Here is a 21,585-nt window from a genome sequence, read left to right as displayed (position 1 = left end):
CAGCGAACTATGAACCATATTGAGGGCTAAGAGGGAAGAAGCCAAACAGCTAGATAGATAATTTGAGATTTCTGATTGTAGTTTATTTAGGACCCCTTTGCATTTTGTTATCATGCTTTGTTTTTGCCACCCTCAATTTCCCTTATATCGACCGATAGTATGTTCATGTCAGTTTCCGTGAATATGCTTGTTGTCCGAGGAATTACACTAGAGCACGCTTCGGCCCGATTCGCGTCATCTGATAGTGTTTTCTGGCAAATTACCTGTATTCATTTTTGTTGAGCTTGTGCTTGCAATCGTTCACAGGCAGTGAGGACACTCTATCACTGTGGGGCCATTGAATGGTTACTAAACAATTTGATGAGTAACTTGTGTCCTTTTCTAGAAAATGGTGAGGGAATAGTTATGGTTTTCGACACCATGACAGATGTTATGATATTTTCTTGGCTTGGTGTTTTACAGGGTTTGCATCGAAGATTGTACAAGCACTTATCCATGAGTACGACAGTGTGCATAAATATTAGGACTCTCACAAGCGGTGAACTGCTACCAACTGCACTCAATGCAGCACTCAACTTAGTGCTCTGCAAAAGAGAAATATAGGGCAATATTTACAAGTGTAGCTCATTGGCAGAAATGTGGCCCACCCCAAGAGGTGGCTGAGAGGTTATCCAGCCTGACGAGGAGCGCAAGAACTAAATCTATTTGATTCCAACTCCAGTAGGGGTGTGACCATAAAAGTGGCAGGAATGAGAAAAGCTAATGTGTGATCAGCTCGTTGAGACTTCAATTACTATAACACTGGGAAAGGCAAGTCAAGTGAAAAACAGCCTAATTCTAATGTGAATGTCTTACATTTTCCCCTCTGTCCTTTGAAAAAGTAAGCACTGCCTGCGAAGTACGCTTTGCAGACAGTGTTTACTAATGAATTCCTAAGGAATCCGCCTGGTCTTGCAGGGGCTAAACCAAGTCGGATTCCACAGGAATCCATTGGTTTCACGCCTGCATGAAAATGCCTTATCTCTGCTCCACCTTGTCACTGCAGGGAAAGGGGGGGGAGGAGGAAATGGAGGAGTAAAAGCATTACGCCGTGATTTACTCTTCTATTTCCTACTCCACCCCATTTAAAATGAGCCTGGTAGTCAATTTACCTGCAGAGATACTTGAATCGTTATAATCCTGTACAATCAGAGAAAGGTAAGCGGAGAGCAACAGAAGAATGTTTGGACAAAAGGTTCAGAAGGCAAGATCTAATGATTTCAGTTGCAGAGTCATTGAATGGATTCATCCAGAGTCTATGAAGGGCCCATTTGTCTAAGCTCAAGAGTCAATTAAATTAGCAATCATTGAAAAAGGCATGTTGCAGCAAGATGGGAGACTTCTTCGACAATGATTCTTTTATGAGTTTTAAATGCCGCACTGCAGACTTTGGAGAAAGTGAACTGGGCTTTATGGGGGTATTTCCAGCTAAAACAGGGGCTTTTGCATCCAGATTAAAGGGGTGGGGCCGTTGATTCCTTACAAGAATTGAGAAAATACAACAGGGAGAAACCGATTTAAAGGGCAGCATTAAAAAATTAGCTGTTAAGCCTTAAGCTCACTGGCAAGGTGAAACATTTACTGTCTGGGAAAAGGGTGTGGGGAGTGGGTTAGATGAACGCGACTCGCCATTAGCCTGTAGTATTATTCATTAGACATCATCTAGTGTACAAGTCTTAGAAGAGACACAGAATCCCTCAACACAACCGTCCATCCGGATCTGCCACTTCCGGAATACAGAGTCTGCCACACTCTGGCACAAGCACCCAGGAGTAACCACAAGAAAACAACTACACACGAAAAGGTGGGGAAACAAGAGGGGGATCACAGATTGCCAGACACCAGACCCGGATGCAATGCAACAAATCGATGCAAAGCCAAAGTGAAACATTGCTGCAGAGATCCACAAGCTAACACACAGGGAAGGTGGGGTTGTCCATAACAGGAAAAACAAAACACAGAAGAGGTACGTAATCCACCAACTTCCACGCTCACATTCCAGACACAAACATTTGCGATCAGCGCCCACTCATCACCCAAATAAAACAGCACCACAAGAACATCAACCACCAAGATATTAATCAAAACGCTCACTCATGACTTCAAACATATGTGTAAGCAACCATCACCAAACATCACCAGATGCCAAACACTGACACATCACTACTTATACATTTTCCATTATTTCACACAAACATTCATGGGAATTTAAACTCCAAAGATTTTTATTTTTTATTATGTTTTATAGAAAGAATTCCACACAGTCAGGAGTGTGTGATTCTTTTGTATAATTCTTCTCAAGACATTTCTTAGCAAACAATCGCACCATTCAAGTTTGCAACATCAAGTGGAGTCCCTTATGTTATGTCGAATGAATATATGAATTCATGCATTATGATTTAAAAAAGCTAACTGTTTAAAAAAGACCTGTCTTCTTTCCTATAATATGCGTTTAGACCTTTGTTTTTGAACTCGAGTGTAGTTATCCTGATTCATTATTGTATGTGGCAGATAATTAATAAGTGCACTGATAGAGATATTCATTCCTCCAGTGGTTAATCAGTTACACTGATTGTGTGTCATCCTGCCAATTATCTTTACAGAGGGTCGGCAAGCCTCAGGAATTAGCATATTCTTTCGGGATGGTCAGCGATGGGGATGATACTATTTTGCTCCATGCTCCCTAAATGTGCTCATATCTGCTAGTATGTATGAACTACCCTAAACAAATTAAAAATATGTCCTCACCTAAAGGTTGCAGGGCTGCCATCGACCCAGCGCCATTCTCTTTCTTTTCCAGCGTCGCTGAATCCAATCCAATGTGGCCTATTTTTGCAGTTTGCATCCAGGAATTTCTGAAGTGAGAGTGTGAATATGAAGATAAATGTAAATGTACATGGTGGAGATTTTGATCCTGTTTATAATAGCACCATAAACATCAGAGCGACTGTGACAATGTCATAATAGACTCCCCAGGGACCTGGGATATCTGGCTTCTATGTGATGTGCGGCCTCAAGACGGTAGCGGGTACATTTCACAGAGTCTCTTCTCCCGTCCCAATCCTTCCTGTGGCATGCTCTCCAAGACAGAGATTGTGTGATGACTCCAGCACAGGCAGTTCCCAGGTCATCAGACACTCTTCCCAATGCCCTATCACTCCAGGGTCTGGTGTAAGGAGATCCCCAAGACAGCCAGGACTTCTCAAGACCCTAACAGGCTATAGGATACCTTCTTCCCAACAATTCCAACATTCAACGAAGGCCCATGTCATTGCTTGAATGGAACCTAGACTCAGAGGACCAAAGTGGAAGATACCCCCAGCACAAGTCAGGGGCACCTCTTCATTTAATAATAGTACCCACCCTCACTCATCCAGCCAGAAGCAGTGCTTGTATATATATATATTTTTGTTTTTATTTGATTTCAGCATATGTCGTGGTTTACATCAAGCCATTCATACAAAAATACCAACTACATTATAATCTAATTATTTTCTACACCAGAAGGCTTCAGCTTTCAATTGATTATTACTCTTTACAAACCTACTAAAAGTCCTCAGGATTTTTTATGATAGTGCAAGGCATCAATATAAAATGCTTCAGACTTTGATCATGTAAGGATTCTGACACAGTCATCATGTTCTTTCTTTCTTAATAATTCCCTTTACCTTGCTCCAGTCCCTCAAGGCAATCTAAACCGTTAAGTCTTAAGAGCATACATTGTTGCCATGACCTTGTACTTGGGAACAGCTTCATAGGTCCACGATACTATGGATCTAAAGTTCAGCAGGATAGTAGAACCTGCTGCAGTTGACCTTCTCAAGGATTTAATTGCATGCTGTTTCTTATCTTGGCTCAAGTCCCCACGTCAGGTGTCTGCAAGTACAGAGTCCATGACCCTGTTATGCAAGTGATGAAGCGCAATCTCCGGAGGGTAATCGGCACATATAGAACAGCAGGATGTCGCTGAATTATACGATAGCGGAGATCAAGCACTGTAAAAACCAACATCGTAATGGGGTCAAAAGACAGGTGTTAGTAAAACGAAATGTTAACTGACTGCCCATGTTGGGGGCATTGTGTAAGAAGAGCATCTGCTTCATCTGGCAGATTCTCACTCTGGCAGGGGGCAGCAAAGATGGTCATGTGGTTAACCCCATACCAGAGCAGGAATGGAAATGTTTCATCCGTGGAAAAATGCATAGCGAGCAGCTGACATGTAACGTATGGAAATTGCCGAAGAGGGATAAACTGGGATGGGCTCTACCATTTAATTGGCATTACTTATGTGTAACTATTAAGAGTCTTAAAAGCTCAAGGGCCCCAGGGCCCAATGGGCTAGCAGCAGAAGTCTTGAAGCAGGACCCTAAGCGCTGGGCTTCGATATTGCTTCAACGTTTTACGAAGGTACGCGAAGAAAGAGAAATTCCCCAGTCCTGGAGAGACGCGCTGCTAGTACCCATATTCAAGGCAGGAGAAAGGATCCTACCTGGGAATTATAGATTTGTATCTATGTTAGATGTTTCTGGGAACATATTTGCATCATACGTGCACGCTGAGTTTTAAGGCTGGGCATTCTCAAATAATCTGCTCCATCTGTTTCAAATGGGATTCCGACCAGGGTCAAGCACACTCGATAACATCGGGATGTTGGATGCGCTGAGTCTACGGGCAGGCATCCAAGGGAGTCCACCTCCATATGTAGATGTTCATTCTGCTGTTGACTCAATAAATCGGGCCATGCTATTGGAAAAGCTGGCGAGTATGGGCTGCCCAGGGTGGCTATTGGAAATTGTCACAGTACTACATAGTGACAATTTCGCCCAGATATGTCTGAGAAATGGTGGAACATTGTCAGAAGCGTTCTCAGTGAATAGGGGGATAAAGCAGGGGTGCTCGTTGGCTCACCTGCTTTTTAACCTCTTTCGTGCAGACGTGCCGGCTCGTCTGGATCAGAAGGCTAGACATTCTCCCAAAATTGGTCATAACCTGGTCCCATTCATGCTTTACGCAGATGATTGGATCATGTTTAGCCACAGGTTTATGGGTATGAAGAACTTAATGAAGGAGTTGGAGATGTATACTGCAGAAAATCAATTAAGAGTTAACATCATGAAAACCAGATTAATGTGTTTTTTTTCCCATAATAAAGTGAATAGAGTCGTGCTGGACTCTGGATTGGGAAAGCCTGAATACACAGACCAATACAAATACCTGGGTTTGGAAATAACCAGTAAAAATCATTATGTAAAGATTTTTCAAGTTAAAATCAGGAAAGCAAAACAATGAATATCACTGATATTTAAATTGTCGGTTCAACATGCAGGCTATTCGTTGTTGGGTATTTTAACACTTTATAAACAGTGGTTTTGCTGTGTATTCTGTATGGCCTGGAAGACCTGGGGATGAGGGATTATGATTGGCTCAACAGAATTGAAGCTATGTATTGGCGGAGAATTCTGGGCCTGCCGTCCTCCACTCCCAGGGAGGACCTTCCACTTGACTTGGGCCTGGTGTCCCTGGGCTCGCTCGCTCGGCAAAGGCGGGGTCTTATGTACATTAAATCTAGGGTAAACGTGTCTTCAACTCAACCAGAAGCAATTTGGCTGAGAATGCTGATAGAAGTAGGTGGGAAAAGTTAGAATTATGCAAAGCTTAAAGTAGATTTCTTTGGGAAAATTGACTGGGCTCCTGATTTTGTGCAGCACCGACATTTTGAGTCATTAAAAAAGGCCTTTCTTGGAAAGCTCCGTAAGTGGGACCGGATTAAAAACCTGGACCACTTGAGTACATTAAAAAGATCAACAGCTGTCGCATGCTTTTCTGAAACGCCGACAGTACCTCATCATATGGCATAATCCGGCCGTACGCAGGCTACGACTATTGATGGGGATTAATCAGCTTCCACTGCGTGCAACCTGGGGGGGAGGGGCTAGATGGAAGTTGCCTCAGGATGCCAGACATTGCAGAATCTGTGAATGTAAGTCAAAAGTGGCATGTATTCACAAGCTGTCCCAAGTTAGGGGCACTATACGTAATTATAAAGGGTAATATTGTACATAATCTGGAGTCCATAAAAACAGCAGAGTCCTGGATTTAATGTCTGAATTCAAACGCTGTGTCAACCCACATGGCGCTATTTCGTATATGGTTACGCATTGCTCCTAAACTTATTGATCCTTTGGTCCATCAAGTACAAAGAACTGGGGAATTGAAGTCTGTATGGTGATATATCATTTTATGTTATGTTTTGGACATGTAGTAAGTGTATATATTTATTCAACTAATAATTCTATAATGATGCATAGGTATTCGTATTTTTCTATTCATGTGTTGTTGTTGTTTTAAATTGTTGTGTAAAGTTTTTTTATAACCTATAACACAATAAAGTATTATTATTATTTAAAGAAAACGAATGGTTCTATTCTACAATAATAGGTCGTAATATGCTGTATCCATGTAGTTTCGTTAATGGGATGAAGGTGAGCTGCCTCTAACTAGGAAGATGGATTATTTATTCAGTTGAAAAATTGTCTTGTGCCCTTTTTAGCTAGTATATATCACATGTGCCTCCATTGTTCACTCCTCACGATCTTCTTATTCCATGTTTACTCGCTTTGAAACACTTGTGTATAGGCGTGTTATAAATGCCATATCATATCACATACCCATTTGTGTAGGCCTGTGGAATATTGTTTAGGCACTTTGCAATTTGTGTCCAATTTATGAGGTCCGTCGAGACATTTAGGATAGTTCTTTTTTAATGCAATGTCTTTGCATTATTTTACAATCTCACATTTTAGCACTGTTGTGTGTATGTGTGTAACCAACTGCTGAATTCAGTTTAATATCCTTCATGGGAAGCAGAAGGGATCTATCTGTTGGCCTTCCCTGCGTCATCTTTTCCATGCGCATCTCTTTCTCGGCGGATATAACACACGTTTGCATTAGTGGGATAATTTGAGATGACCATCTTATTCGAGTTTTGGAGCAATTGACTTTCAGAGATCTTGCTCCCTTCATTTCCACAATTACCCTTGCATTCCACTGAATCTGTAGCATCAGTGTGCCGTGGTCACTAAGATCTTTCTTGCTGCTCTCAATCACTTGAACTGGTTGAACACATCAGGCGATGTAAAAATGTAGTCTCTTAAGGAAATTCTAAGACCCTAAGAACACATCATGCCAGCAGGTTTATCACCTTCTTCCCTGTTATTTAGAAGGTCAATGCCACATTGACCGTGTTCTTCAGCCCACATTTGGACAAGTATCAGTTCTGTGTGGCTTTCAACACACTATGCATGCGGGCATCATTACTGTCGACCTGAAAGAGATCTGGGCAGTGGGTGTGAAATCACTATTCAGAGTGATATTTTGATTCAAGGACTTTACATTCCAGACAGCTCAAACTTGGATTACTTCTTCATTTAATGTACCATTGTCTATCTTGCCAAGAGAATTGTACCCATTTACAATTGGCCAATTTAAGATCTTAACCCTTATAACCAACACACTATGAGATGTCAGATTCTGTCTTCATTGTGCCAAATAAAGGGGGGGGGGACTTAATGGCCACTACCAATCCTCCTTTAGCTTGTCCTCGCAATCGTTTACTGGCGGGGCATAAGTACTTCGAATAGTCACCTAGGTTAGGTGTTTCAGTCAGCCATAACACTTGGAGTAAGATGGTTTCACCGTTTATTAACACGTTCTTAAAATGATCCTCTGCCATGAAACTATTATATCCTCACCAGTTCCATGGCACTGAACAACCCCCAAAGGTCTAGCTATTAGGGATGTTAAATTTGATTTGCTTGTAACACTGGGGATAGCAAAGCCAAGCTTTATCAGCTCCTTTCTTTAATCAGTGAGGCACCTCCATTTTGCACTGCTCTCTTACCATCTTTGCAACTGATAATTAGATCAATTGATGGCACTCATGCATTTTTCCGCAGGTTAGTTTCCTTTGCTATGAACCTTGATTTCTTCATTAAGCACTCTGCTTAGACCTTTGATGTTATCCCTTATGGGCGTGCTGCCTATAGTATCCGCTTACTTGTTTTTGCTTTAGGTGGACATTCTTGCAGACTACCTGAGGCTAGGTAACTCCTGAAGCACTGAAAATATACAACTTATATTTAGAGGGTAGAGTGTTTCCTCAATGAATAGTTCCTCAAGTCTCAGTATCTTTGGTGGTTCTTATTGAACAGAATGTACTCTTAATGTTTTAATTAATTGTTTGCCCATTCAATAGACATTTTTACTACTTTTTGTGAAGGACTAACCTCTACCTCGTTTTGAATAGTACTCAGACCCGTACCGGTACTCTTCTAAGACTGAATAAGTTCTTCTGACCAATCTGTCGGATTTTCTCTTTTGTTCTACGGAGCTTATTGCGGTTTTTATTTTGCGTGCAGGGTTTGTGTTTCGGGATGGACCTCTTGCCATTGCATTTAGTGATAATTACCCAGTTTCTGGTGTCACCTGGGCCTTCTGTTGAAAGGGAATGCTTTCCTACCCTTTTTTCTCTTACCATTTGAGCTTGTAGTCAGGACTTGAACTCCTCTCTCTGTTTCTTGTAGTTAATGTCCTCACAGCGACTGAAGATAAATTCTTTGTTCTTAATGGCCAGGTATCCTAATTTACTGGGACTATGTACTTTCTTTTTGTCTGAGTTTGTTATAATGTCTTCCTTGAAATTGCCTTGCCGATGACTTTATGCTTTTTGTGTCTCTTTTCGTTACCCTTTTCTTTGGTTTTATTCTTCTTTCTTCCTTGCTTCAATTTCCTTGCTATAAGATCAGTTGTGCCAAATTGTGGCGAAGAATCACATTTCTATGAAGGGGAATCAAATGCTTTGTTGGATTCCTCGATTTAGGAGGCCATAATATTCATACCCACTGGTGCTCCATGAGCGCCTAGATTGACAGATTGTCTACTTTTGCTTTTGCTGAGCTTATCTAATGCCCAACCAGGCTCCCTAGTAATTAGTTGAGCATTATCCTTTTGGCATTTGTTGTACAATATGCCCAGCATTTCAGGGATCCCCTCACTTTCAATGCAATCTAGCCAACCAGGCTTGCTAATGTTTTTAGCACAAGATGAAGTGCTAAAAGAATGAAAGGAGTTGAGTGTATAAACAAATGATCAAAAATGAAATGCGAGCTCTTTAGATGGTCTAGGTTCTTAGAAAAAGATCTGAACTCTTGTGTATCATTTTTATGTGAAGCATGGTCAATTTGTGCAGCTACTTGGAAATCTGCCCATTCGAGATGAGCCACCAGACTCTCCAAGCTCTCACAGGTCTTTATTAAGGCACTGTCGCATATGTCTTTAGGAACGTTCTCTTGGCCACCCAAGTTTAACAGATTAGCTTCACCATGGTTCATATCTATTTCCTTACTGCATATTACTACCTGACCCTCTTTCCAAGATTATGTACAGGGAAAATATGCAGTAATGATTGTGTTTTTTTTTAATAAGGACTGGGCTACAGTTCTGGCTCAAATAGTGACTATGACAGGCTGTGTCTCAGTCTTTTTACCGTAAGATCATCCCTTACTCAATTTTGCTCTTCGATTATAAATTGATTAAGGTTTTGCTCCTCTTTGGACTCCTCAAATGGGACCGACATGGTGGTAACTATATTCATTGGTTTTGTTTTACTTCTCAAGTTGTATTTATCATCTAGGTTACTGAAGAGTGGCTGGGTACACACCAGTCCAATTTTTAGTCTTTCAGTCCAATAGGTTAGAGTTCAAGTCCTGATGGACCCTGTTGAACTCTATTGGGCAGCTGCTAATATTCTGTGTTGTAATCTTTGAATATTACTATTCCCAGAAGGAGAATTGTGGATTAACAGCAGGATGTTAACATGAGCACAGCTGATAACATTCAGCTGCTGTGATCAACTGCCTCTGCTTACCGCCAGTAGCCACTGGCAGGATCAAAACCCAGTGGCAGCACCACTGTCAAGGCTATCAGTCAATCGGCTAAATCTCAAGCTGAGCGCTTTGTTTGTATCTGTTTGTCTACGTGAAGTGTAGTAAATTAAAAAGGGGTGACCTTGCGATGGTTGATGAAACATCAGAACATAATCTGTAGACAGCTCCTGTGAGAACCGCTCTCTGATGGTCTTATGACAGTTCACGATGCAGAACCACTCGATGCCAATGCTCAACGCTGAGCTTGACAGACTGCGTCAAACTCTCCTATATTACTGCTGCGATAATCGCTCATCTCAGTGGTTCGGTGCCGTCTTTACCTGTGGCACTCACCAGCACAGACCACCCAGACCATTCATGGAAGCGCGACACAGCAGCCTGGCCAGCTCCATCAAGTGGGGCACCCCAGTGCACAATGCTCTTGCTGCAACTCCCTGATGATGCGCTAATGCATACAACATTCTACATGCCAGTTACAGGGCCACCTGCAAGCATTTCATTGAGAATATAATGTGGGAGTGGGGACACATTAACAGATATGTTATAAAGACAAAGGAAACGTGTTTTGAATGGAGATTGCATATGCAAAAAACTCATATGGTCCTAAACCGCTATTAGAACCTCCAACTTTGAATTCCCAAGAGAAAAGCAGGATCCAGAAATGCAAAATTCCATAGCCCAAAACATTCATACCTGTTAAGAAAGCCACGGAAAAACAGGTTGCTAGGAAAAAACTCAGCATCAGTGTTAAGGATCTCAACATCATCATCAACCATCAGCCAAGGACTAAACCCTAATCAATGCCCTAGAAATGGAAGGAAGGAATGCTAGTAGGAGAGTGTCGAAAGGTATCATCATCTGTATTTTCCTGCAGGTAGAGGGTGATCATAGCTGTGCCAAACCTGTACCGAAAAGCTGGGGGTAAGAGGTACTCAATGGTGAATGTGGGCTAGAAGCCAGAATGGTGCTTACACACATAGACTGCATTTTGACAGCCAAGAAGCGGGCTGGACGCTATAACCGTGATACTGGCAGCAAAGCAATGACTTGTCGGGAAGCTATAACCATGAAAGTGTGTTGTGCCCTACGGGAGGAGACCAGTATCCCCACAACATGAATAACCTCAGAATTATATTATCTGACACATCCTGATGCTGTTAAGAGAGATCACTCCTAAAAGGTAATCCCTTGTATGATGCAAAAAACCCTTGACTTTATAGGCATTCATCCTAACCCCTTACTGTTTGTGGACTGGAGCTAAGGAGCGTGCCAGACACTATCCCCAGAGACTGGCTAATAGGCTATCGAACCTGCAGGAGACCAGTAACCCAATTAGATTAGGAACCCTGGCACCTTATAGCTTACCCCTTCACTAGCTGCTTTTCCATTGTCCTCAGACAAGAATATCCCATGTTGTTGTGAAAATACCCCTTTTCCTCAAAGGAGCTCATCCCAAACCATTCCTGACAAATATAATACAGGTTTTAAAATGTCCATCTGTGTCAAGTGTTCATTCAATCTGTCACAAGGTGCTATAGGAGCTACGCATTCAGGGCCGAAGAAGTACTTGCAGCTGTCACAGCGCGTCCAAAATCAGTTTCAGGACATATGAATGTCATTTACGGTTGTGTAATTTTCTTGGAAACACCTAAATCAGTCTTTGCATATAATGAATGTGCTCTCTATCCGTTTTCTTTTTAATTTTTTTAATTTTATTTTCACTTTTATTTTACTTCATGCTTAGATTGCCCTATATAGTGACTATTACATGTCATTAATTATTATTAATTAATTAATGTTACTCTGTCTAAATCGCAGAATTTTATTTTATGAAGTGAATTAGTTCTCTTACCGTTAATGACATATTCACTAAATATTCAGTTCTAATTTATTTTTGTGAAATATGTGACAACTAATTTAATGTTTTGTGTTTGTTAAGTTTGTTAAAGTTATGTTTTTATAAATATGTGTAAAGTTTATACATACAGTGTATCACACTATTAATTAACTAATAATGATTTTAAAGTGATGGCAGGCAGGCATCAAATCCCTATTTTGAAATTGTGTTTGAGCTACGGTTTGGTCCTCTGATTCAGCATTTAGCTGCCCCAAAGTCTGGTCCCCCTAGCTAGGAATCAGACAATGGGCCTCATTACGACCCTGGCGGAGTGGGTTTACGCCAGCGTTATTCGCGGCGGACCCGTCCGCCCTACTACGAGTTCCCGTAGCGCCACGGAACGTTTTCCGCCTCGTTTTTCCGGGCGGAGAAATCCATGGCGCTACGGGACCTTGATGTTAATTACGCCACCGTAATTTACGGTGGCGTAATTAACGCCTTCCCCACTCCCATTATACCCTATGGGGCGAAAATGGGAATGGGGAAGGGTAAAATGGGGAATGGGGATTTACCGCCCCGCCAAGGTCGGCATGGGGCGGTAAATCCGCCAACCTCCATGGCGCTATCGGCAGCTTTCCGCCGTGCTCCGCGGTGCATTTAGCACCGCGATTTCCGCCAGGGTCGTAATGAGGGCCATTGTCTTACTGAGTTAGCAGACATCAATCTATCTCTAGATAACTTAGGACTTAAGCACAAAATTGTTCAAATGCACTAAGGAAAGGCTGGAGTTTTAGTTTTTCAGAACCAAAGCTCTGTTTTAATATATATATATGATTGCCAAATAGGATGTAATATGTATCTATCTTCACAATAACACACCTGTTTAGTATAAAAAAGGTGACTCAAGTCTACCCGAGAATTACAGACCCATTTCTTTGACAGATGCAGCGGCCAAGGTCTTCTCTATTTTAGTCATTTACAAGCTTGATAAACATCTAGCAATCCATAAGACCTAGTCTAGATGCCAAGTGGGATTTAGACGGCAGATGGGAACAACATTAAATGCCACAATAATAGCACATTTGATTGCTGGAGTGAACAAAAAGGAACTTAGTACCATTTACATTGCCTCGATCGATATGTCTTCTGCGTTTGACACAGTCGTGCGCAGCGTATTATAAACTAAAATGCGTAAATTTGGAATTCCAGAATATCTTATATATTGGATCACTAAATTTCATACTAACACATCTTGTAGAATTCGACTAACGCAAGGGGGCTCTTTGACTGATTCTGTGCAACTTCATCTTGGACTGAAGCAAGGCTGCAATTTTGCAGCTTTATAATTCAATCTCTATCTTTCTGATATAGACGAACTTTGGGAATCCCCTGCCACACTACCTGCAAGGTTATGCTGACTAAGAATACACTGGCTAGCCTTTGCAGATGATCTTTTTTTTTCGATTTAACACCTGCTGGTCGTCAAGCTAAGTTTGATATATTCACAGATTCTGCGTATGAACATAATCTTCAACCTAACCCATCCAAGACATGTATAATGATCTTTAAATCAAACAAGAAACTTAAGAAGCATAGCTGGAATATTGGGGTTATCCTCCTCTGTGAATTACAAGAAACCATTTATCTAAGATATCGTTTGTGCAATGTGATTACTACAAATTCATGGGTGGATCATTGAAAGCAAAAAGCTAGACCTTTATTGAGTCAGATGACATTTATTATTGTAAGTTCTCACTGACTCCGCTATTAGAGTTCCTTACCCTAAAGGTAGAACCAATTTTGATATTTGCACTAGATATCTGTGTTAGTAATTTACACAAGCAACTTGATTCTTTACAGGACAACTTGGTGAAAAGAGCTTTACGTCTGTCTCCATCAATTCCCAACTGTGTTATCAGACATGAGTTGGGATTGATCTCCTTATCAACTAGGCTCACCTGGCGGGCCCTATCTAACTACTCTAAAATTCTCAACTATCCCGATAACTCACTCTACCAAGATTTTTTTGAATTTACGAAGGGTTGTTCCTCCAGTTCGATCACCAGCTACTCTGAAACTATGGCTAAAACTATAAAAAGTCTGGGTGCTGACCTTGATAATTTGTATATCTGCCCTAACTATGTTAAATACAAATTATTTGAGAATGACTGGTGTAAAACCTTAGAAGAAATAACAACTTTGAGTACTTATAAGGAATATGCCAAATTTCCACATAAAAGAGATGGCTGTTGTGGCTATATTGCTATATTTCCATGTAATGTAACCAGAATGTATTATATGAGATTTAAATTAAATCAATACCATACTCTTGAAAGAACAAAATACTGGGGAACTGTAGAAGCTAAATTGGGTGCCTCTAAATGTTGTTTCTCAAAGTGTAATGAACAGAATGAAACCTTAAAACATTTGATTTTAGAATGCCCACATTTTAGAGATGTAAGGACTAAGCCTTTTTTATGTTTTATAAATGTGAACTATGTAGATTGTATGGTATCTCTCTGGACATGACTCATGCAAGGAAATGAGAGAGTATTAAGTTTTGCTTTGGTAGATTTTCTGAAAGTAATTGAAAAGGAGATTTTGTTATTTAAGTGCTAAATTCCTTTTCTCATTTAAAATTTTATTTTTTTATTTTTATCTGCTTTTAGTCAATTGTTTTATATCTCGTTTCGTATTTTGATATGCTATGTATTGATGTACTATTTTGTAAATGTTCTTTGAACCATATACAAATAAAAAATTAAAAAAAGAACACACCTGTGATTGGAGCAATGCTTGTCTTGTTCAATACCTCATCTGTGCCAAGACTACGTTGTACACCTTCGTTGTCAAAAAGTTATGTACTGAAAAATACTAAAGATGCTTGTCTAATAAACAGACAAAAAGATCTGCTTAACTAATAAAGCGGTCCTATTAGTTAAACTACTGCTCTATCTTATATGTATGGATTGAGTCCACACAATCAGCACTACGTCAAGGGACGTCTAGCTTTCTTTTGAAGCAATATGTGTAACTTGGTTATAAATTACAGTAGACATGTGAGTAGCAATGTATGGTCACAAATTCACTATGTGGTAGGAGCAACCCCTTTTGTTTCATAAAACCTATTAGCCCTGTATCCTTCCACATTAACGGCCATCCCTCTCGTTAAAATAGGTTAAAATAGAAACACCTTCAGTGGGCTAGGGGTGCAAAGGATGACAAAAGTAACTTCAATAAAAAGAAAAACAGACGAGGGTCCTGAAACTAGTATGGGAAGCCTTCAAACTCATGGTGGAAGGAAAGGGAATGTCAACAACCAATGCGATAAAGCAGACATTGATGGAACAGTTGACTGAAAAAGTGATGGAGGCGAAATCAATGAAACACTTATAAGTAGGTGCATTGGGGAATGCAAGAATGAGTGTCACAAAGGCCCACATAGTAAATGACTTTAGACATTTCAAAGACATTTGAGAATAAGGAATTTGCCATCAAGAAACAAAGAGACTGAAAGCCAGAGAAGTAAGTATCATGGTTAGTCAATAGGTTGGTCATGTCAAAGGCGTAAAAGCAATAAAACACGCTGTCACTCAATTGCAGAGCGTCCACTTCAGGCATGAATCAGGATCAAGACTGGCTTAAGGTAGTAGATATTTCATGTCTCAGGTAGGAGCGAAGGTATCTGTAGAAATGATAGAATTCGAAAATATCTACTGTAAAATCACTGCATTTTTGGGGTCTAATTTGTTAGGATAGGATGGGCGGTGGGGTAATGGTATTAGTTAAGGTACAGGGAAGTGGGAGGGGTTTGGGGGGTGTATCCCCCCATAAAATGTTAGAAACAATTCAATCCAAAAATGTTGCAGTAGGTATTTTATTTTCGATCATTTCACAGTAATCCAGGAGAGAAAAAGAAGTGATGAACTAATACTGAGTGCGGGATAAGACTGGCAATATTGACTATGAATACACCTAGGAGTAAAAGACTGCCAGCAGCATTCTACCAGGGACATGGGATGATAGTGGTTCTGTAAATATACTCTGTGTATCAGTGAATTATCCCCTGAGAAGAAATGTTGTAGACTTTAAACAGAACAATCACAGTGTTAATTGTATGGCGCTCATCCCAAGTGACTCGCACAAAAGACTTGATATTTTGGTCTTGGCAGGCCATTGACACAGGCCGCAGGCATTCTCTGACCATGGGGCCTTGATGTGGAGGCATGGTTTGAACAGCACCAGAAATCAACAATAGGCATTTGCGTGCGAAGTCAAAAGCCCTGTCAATCAGAACTTGCGAAGCCTCATGCTCACCAGGGACAGACATGTTTACCTATCTATGAGAGACAAGCAGACAAACACTGGGTGCTAGTGAACATGGAATCAAGACATCTGAATCCAAAATGCCACCTATGCTTAAAGTAGCTTCAGTGAGTGGTTCCACCTTGTGCCCACCCCACAGATTGGCAACGCATTAGAAATGTTTATTCCCTCAGTAAGAGTGCCAGGCACAGCACCCATTCACATGGTGCAACCAGTTGATAAGCTTTATTCAATGAAGCAGTCAGGGTGGATAAAATGGGGCAGGAAGAAAGAAGGAATGTGGGACTCAGAAGGTGGAGGCTAGAGGAAAAGGATAATGCATGGCAGAGTGGTCTGGGGTACAGTTGTACAGAGGAGGAAGTGGAGGAGCAGAATGAAGGAGAAACATGGGAGGTGACAGAAAGAAGAGGATCAGTCAAGATGAGGTAGAACTTCAGAGAGTGGAATACAAGAAGAGGTGACAGGTGAACAGGAGCAGTCAGGATGAGGAGGCGAGAACATCAGAAAAAGTAGGAAACAGGAGATGGCAAGTGAAGATGAGCGAATATTAGAACGAGAGAGAGAAGCAGAGGGCGAGTGAGGGGGAAACAACTCTGGCGAGGAAGAGTGGAGGCACCAAAGGAGGACATGGAGGAGAAGCCGGTTAGTTAGAGAGAATCTGCAGAGCAATGCAAGGGTGGAGGAGAAGACCAGAGATAAATAGATAGAGGGATGGAGAAGTCGAATGGAACTTTGCAGATCATTGAAGAAAAGGGGAGAAGAGGGAACAAACAGAGGAGGAGGAGGGGAAAGTCAGTGACAAGGAAAATGCTATTGATACGAAGTAGGAGGTGAAGAAAGATAGTGACAGGGCTGAGAGTCGGCAGGTTGAGACCCAGGTCCCTGGAGAAACTCCTGGCTTGGTGGAGGAGTAGTACCCAAGAAGGTCTCAACTTGCTTGTCAAGCAGTAAAGCCTAATAAACCTATGGCACACCATAATTCTACAAATCTTCTCAAATAGACTGATACCTGCCCACCGTCTGGATGGCCCAAGGAGACAAAGGGTTTAATAATATAATAAGAGGTTATTTATAACGCGATAAATACCCAGAGGTTTCTAAGCGCAGACCCGGGGATCGAACCTGTGTTGCTCCGCATCATCTTACTTCCCAGGCTAGTGCGCTCCTACTGAGCTATAATCCCAAGTTGCGCTGCTATATCCTGCAGCTGAAGTGCAACATCGTGTCATCATCTATAAAGGCAAAACAAGCCCATACTACTGGAAACAAAGACGTATGAGGCACTTGAAACTACAAAGACTGTGAACATCATTTGGTTTGAACCAAGAAGGTATAGTCTAAGGGTGAGAGGGAGGACTCAGGATCATGATCCTGCAGTAAATCCTTGTTTGTTTTGTTTTGTTGAATTCCCATTCTGTGACCTTAGGCACACCTAACCTTCAGTTGTCGGTTGTTATAATAAAGACCCTCACACTTAAGAACCTAGCTTTAAGGTATCTCTTGATACCACAGAATGACACAAAACGACAACACGTTGCTCTACTCCATATTTTAAGAGTCCTACAGTGGGTATTAACAACTATAAACCTTGGACAATAGATGCTGGAGTGGGTCACTGAAAAGCAAACATTGGATGCAAATTATTGAGCCATCACTCCTTCACTGCTGGAATTTCTTCTGGGTAGCATTCCATTCCAGCATTTTAGTCTGTCATTGCAGAAGGTGAACACCTGCATTCAACCAGTCTTAGACCCACTGCCAACATGATTAGTCCAGCTGAATCAGTAGGACACCTCTCCACTGCATTGGATCACAAGCCAGTCCAGATGTGTTGTGGCAGTTTTAGGCTTATTCCTGTGCATCATCTTAAGTCTCTAGTCTAGCGAGGTGGGCATCCTACAATTTGGAATACCTGTTTCAGAAAAACTCTCTTCAGGAAGTAAAAAATTATGAGTGGAAATTGTCGAAGATATTGGTTAATGTATCAGTATTTTCACTGGGTGGGCACCACTGATGTAACGGTCCATGTTTGACAGAGTCAGTCATGACCCTGTGAAGGGGGGAGAGGGAACTTTCTCAACCTTGGGGAGTATGCTCACTAAGGCAAAATCCAAAACCTGCCCTGCCCCAGATATGTCAAGTAAGAGTTTGGGATGTCCCTATTCCCAAATAACTCCCTCCCTTCCCCCATTTGCCACAAATGTTATTAGTAGTACCACTCTTAATCTCGCATATAGTTGCTGGCCATTTTTCTGTCTTGTCTATTTGAGGAATCGATCTCCCAAAATGCAACAGCGAGCAACCAAGAAAACCTGGACAGAAACTAAAAACCTAAAAATTCAAAATGCGGGAATTCATGCAAACTGTGAACCGGCAACACACCCCAGCAATGACCAGTGCCCTAGGAAAGCAGAACACTCACTGCCAAAGCAGAAACACGAATTTCCAGCCCAACAGCACGACAGCAAAACAGCAGAGAACCATTGGAGACTGTCTACAATACCGTGCTGGAAAAGAGAGTGGGGCTTAGAGGGGTTTCTAAAGCTTCTCACCTGGGCCCTGGGGACAAAAGAGACTCTGATTGGTGCAGAGTGTCAGGTTAGCACTGCATCCAAAGGGAAGGAGAGTGGGAGACAGAACTACCAAGCCCACTCCATAAAAGCAGACAGAAGTGAAGTCAGAGTGTGGGTTGTTCAGGTGAGGTCCAAGGAGGAGGTAAAGCTGGACCGAGAGACCAGGTGGAGGATGGGCAGGGCAGAGAAGCAGAGTGTTGTAGAGTTTTTGGCTGAGGCAGAGTGTGGGTTGTTCGGGTAGGTTCAAAGGAGGAGGCAAAGCTGGACCGAGACACCGGAGTACGGATGGAGGAGTGAAGTGTTGGAGAGTTGGTGGCTGAGCTTAGCAAAGGTAAGGTATTTGTGAGAGAGAGTAGTATCAGTTGTTTGTAGTGTAGGAGGTGGAGGGAGGTGTATGGAACGTGGAAGAGAGAAGTGTGGGAGATAGGAGTAGGGGAGTGAGGGTAGTAGTGTGAGAGGGAGTGCTAGGCGAGGGTGATGGAGATAGAAGTGGAGTGATGGTAGTAGTTAGTGTGAGAGGGAGTAAAGAGAGGGTGAGGCTAGTAGAGAGGGGTGTACAAGTGAGGTGTGAGGAGAAGGGTGCAAGAGAGAAGAGGGGAAGGGGTGTGAATAGTGATAAAGTGCAGTGCAAGACCGAACATGTCCATATCGCTGAGTTTGGGGACAAAGCAAGGAATAGTATGGATTAGAGGAGTAGTAGTATTGCAGAGAGGGGAGGGTTGTATAAGTGTGCATTGGGAGTGTGATAGTAGTGCCTAGAAGGGGGAATAGTTGTTCTGAGGAGATAGTAGCATTGCAAATGAGGTGCTAGTAGTATGAAGGGGTGAGGAGTAGTGTGAAGCAGGGACTTGCAGTGTGCATGAGGCAGTAGCACTATTGAGGAGGGAAGTAGTAGTAAGGAGGAGGGAGTAGGAAGATCAAAGAGAGAATAGTAACATTAGAGGGCGGAGGGAGGTTGGAGCGGAAGAGAAACACTGGAGAGAGAGGAGAGAGACATGAGGAGAAGATAAGATGGGTGGAGTTGGACAGAGGAGATTATGGGAAGGGGCAGAGTAGTTAGGGGATAGAGTGGGGGCTTGAGTCCCCAATGACACACATATACATCAACCTTTTGGAACTAACCATCAGTAGTGCAGTGCCTATTAGAAAGTCCCTGAGGGAGTTAGACAGCCTGCATATAAGGCAACAACTAGGAGAAGGCAGGGGACAGAGAGACAGGGTTCCTGGTCAGTAGTACTAACCAGGAGTTAAGGATGCCTGCGTTAGGGAGGGAGGTCCCATGGGAAATGAGACAGAAGGACGGCCATAGCAACACTTCCCAAACCCCTCTTCCAGCTTAGGGAACTCAATAAAACTATCTGCCTGTTCTACGCTGATCAATCTATGCTCCAAGAAACTGTCCATAACTTGTGCTGTATTTAAAATAAACTCCTTGAATTTAGAATGGAACTCTGAACTTTTAGGGCCATCTGTGGCATCTGATAGACAGTGCCACCGCACAATTATGGGACAAGAAACAAGCTGTATTTTATGGTTACAAATCAAATTGAGTTAAATAAAATAAAGTCAAAGGTTGTCCACTTATTTTATCCAGGAGAAGTAGCACAATCAAATATTACACGGTCCGCGGTCCGATGAGTACTTTTTATCGACGGCTTATTACTTCGCTCCCCCTGGACGAATCCTCACCAAACTTTGCAAAAAAAGTTGGGCAAGGTTTCATGCGGGGGGAGCAAAGTTATAAGGGGGTTCCCAAAAATGTTTTTTTTTCATAGACTGAATGGGGAAAAACTTTGCGCATGGCTAAAACCTGAACGGCAGGACGGATTTTCACCAAATTTCCAGAAAGCGTGCTTTTGTGTTTTTGGTGGAAATCCGACCAGTAATTGTTTTGCAAAATACTGAAATGCACGTCCCAAAAAATTAGTCATATCTGGGTCCGCTCTGCATCTACATTTCCCTGTTCGCTCCGTGGACCGAAGTCTCATTGGGCTGCGGTACGCCGTGCTGTTAGCGAACAGGGGACGCGGCTGGTGGTTGGCTGGAGGGAAACGTGCTGTGCGTGAAAGTTTTTGGGTATCGGAGGACAGAGCGGCGGCGGAAGGGTCTGGAAAATGTACTTTACGGAATGCATTGGCGGCAATAAGGTAGGGAACGGTTGGGGGAGTGAGATGTGGTTCATGTGACATATGTAGGCAAATACTTTGTGTGGTTATTGGAGGCAGCTGTTGTAACGGCCCCATAGCTTCAGCCGGGAGCTGTTTGCAGCAACTTCTTTTCGTGGTAAGTGGCGGCAGGTCAGTTGCAGGAGGGGACTGAATTGCACATGACATAGGTTGGGTGGGAGCAAAGGTGGCTTTGCGCTGCGGATGGAATATGGTAGTTGGGCATATGGTGGTATGCATGGGTGAATGAAGGAGCAGTGGGTCTGTGGTAGGAATAGGCTATTGGGTGTATGGTGGAAAGCCGTAGGCCGCAGGGTGTAGGGCATGCACTGAAGAGCCTGGGCTGCAACAGCCCACTGCAGGAATGCATGTTTGACTCTGCATTCAGTAGAGGGTGGTGCTTGCATAGTGTGGTGTGTGCAGATTGGTTGCAGTAGGGCCTGTGTTGCAAACAGAATTTGGGTAGGTTGCCAGTGGCACCATAGTTTGTGATTGGAAGTGGGTACCCCCATAGTATGTGATTGAAAGTGCACAGGGAGGCAGGAAAGAGTGTTTTGTATGTACATTATGGTAACTGTTGCAATTTGTTGCTGCGTAGCTCCATGGCGAGGCGCTGTAGTTGGAGATGATGCAGTGAAAAGTCATGCAGTGTTTGCATACTGTCAGTATATTGGAGGGTATGGTTGAAGGGCAGTTTATAA

The 21,585-nt window shown here is 42.3% G+C and overlaps 1 protein-coding gene across 3 annotated transcripts in view; it reads right to left on the bottom strand.

Moving 5' to 3' along the window:
* The window catches only part of LOC138447708 (CD209 antigen-like protein B), a 361,732-nt gene that overhangs the window by 20,625 nt on the left and 319,522 nt on the right, over positions 1-21,585 (bottom strand). Inside the window, exon 11 of one of the 3 annotated variants that reach the window (XM_069604002.1) lies at positions 2,788-2,894. The exons of the other annotated variants lie outside the window; for them this stretch is intronic. Within the exon in view, the coding sequence (XP_069460103.1) occupies positions 2,788-2,894 (107 nt within the window). The remainder of the gene's footprint in view (positions 1-2,787; positions 2,895-21,585) is intronic. 3 annotated transcript variants of the gene reach the window in all.

This window comes from Ambystoma mexicanum, chromosome 3q (genome assembly GCF_040938575.1).
Source record: "Ambystoma mexicanum isolate Mex_15411 chromosome 3q, UKY_AmexF1_1, whole genome shotgun sequence".
Taxonomy (NCBI): domain Eukaryota; kingdom Metazoa; phylum Chordata; class Amphibia; order Caudata; family Ambystomatidae; genus Ambystoma; species Ambystoma mexicanum.
This window is presented reverse-complemented; position numbering and strand designations above follow the sequence as displayed.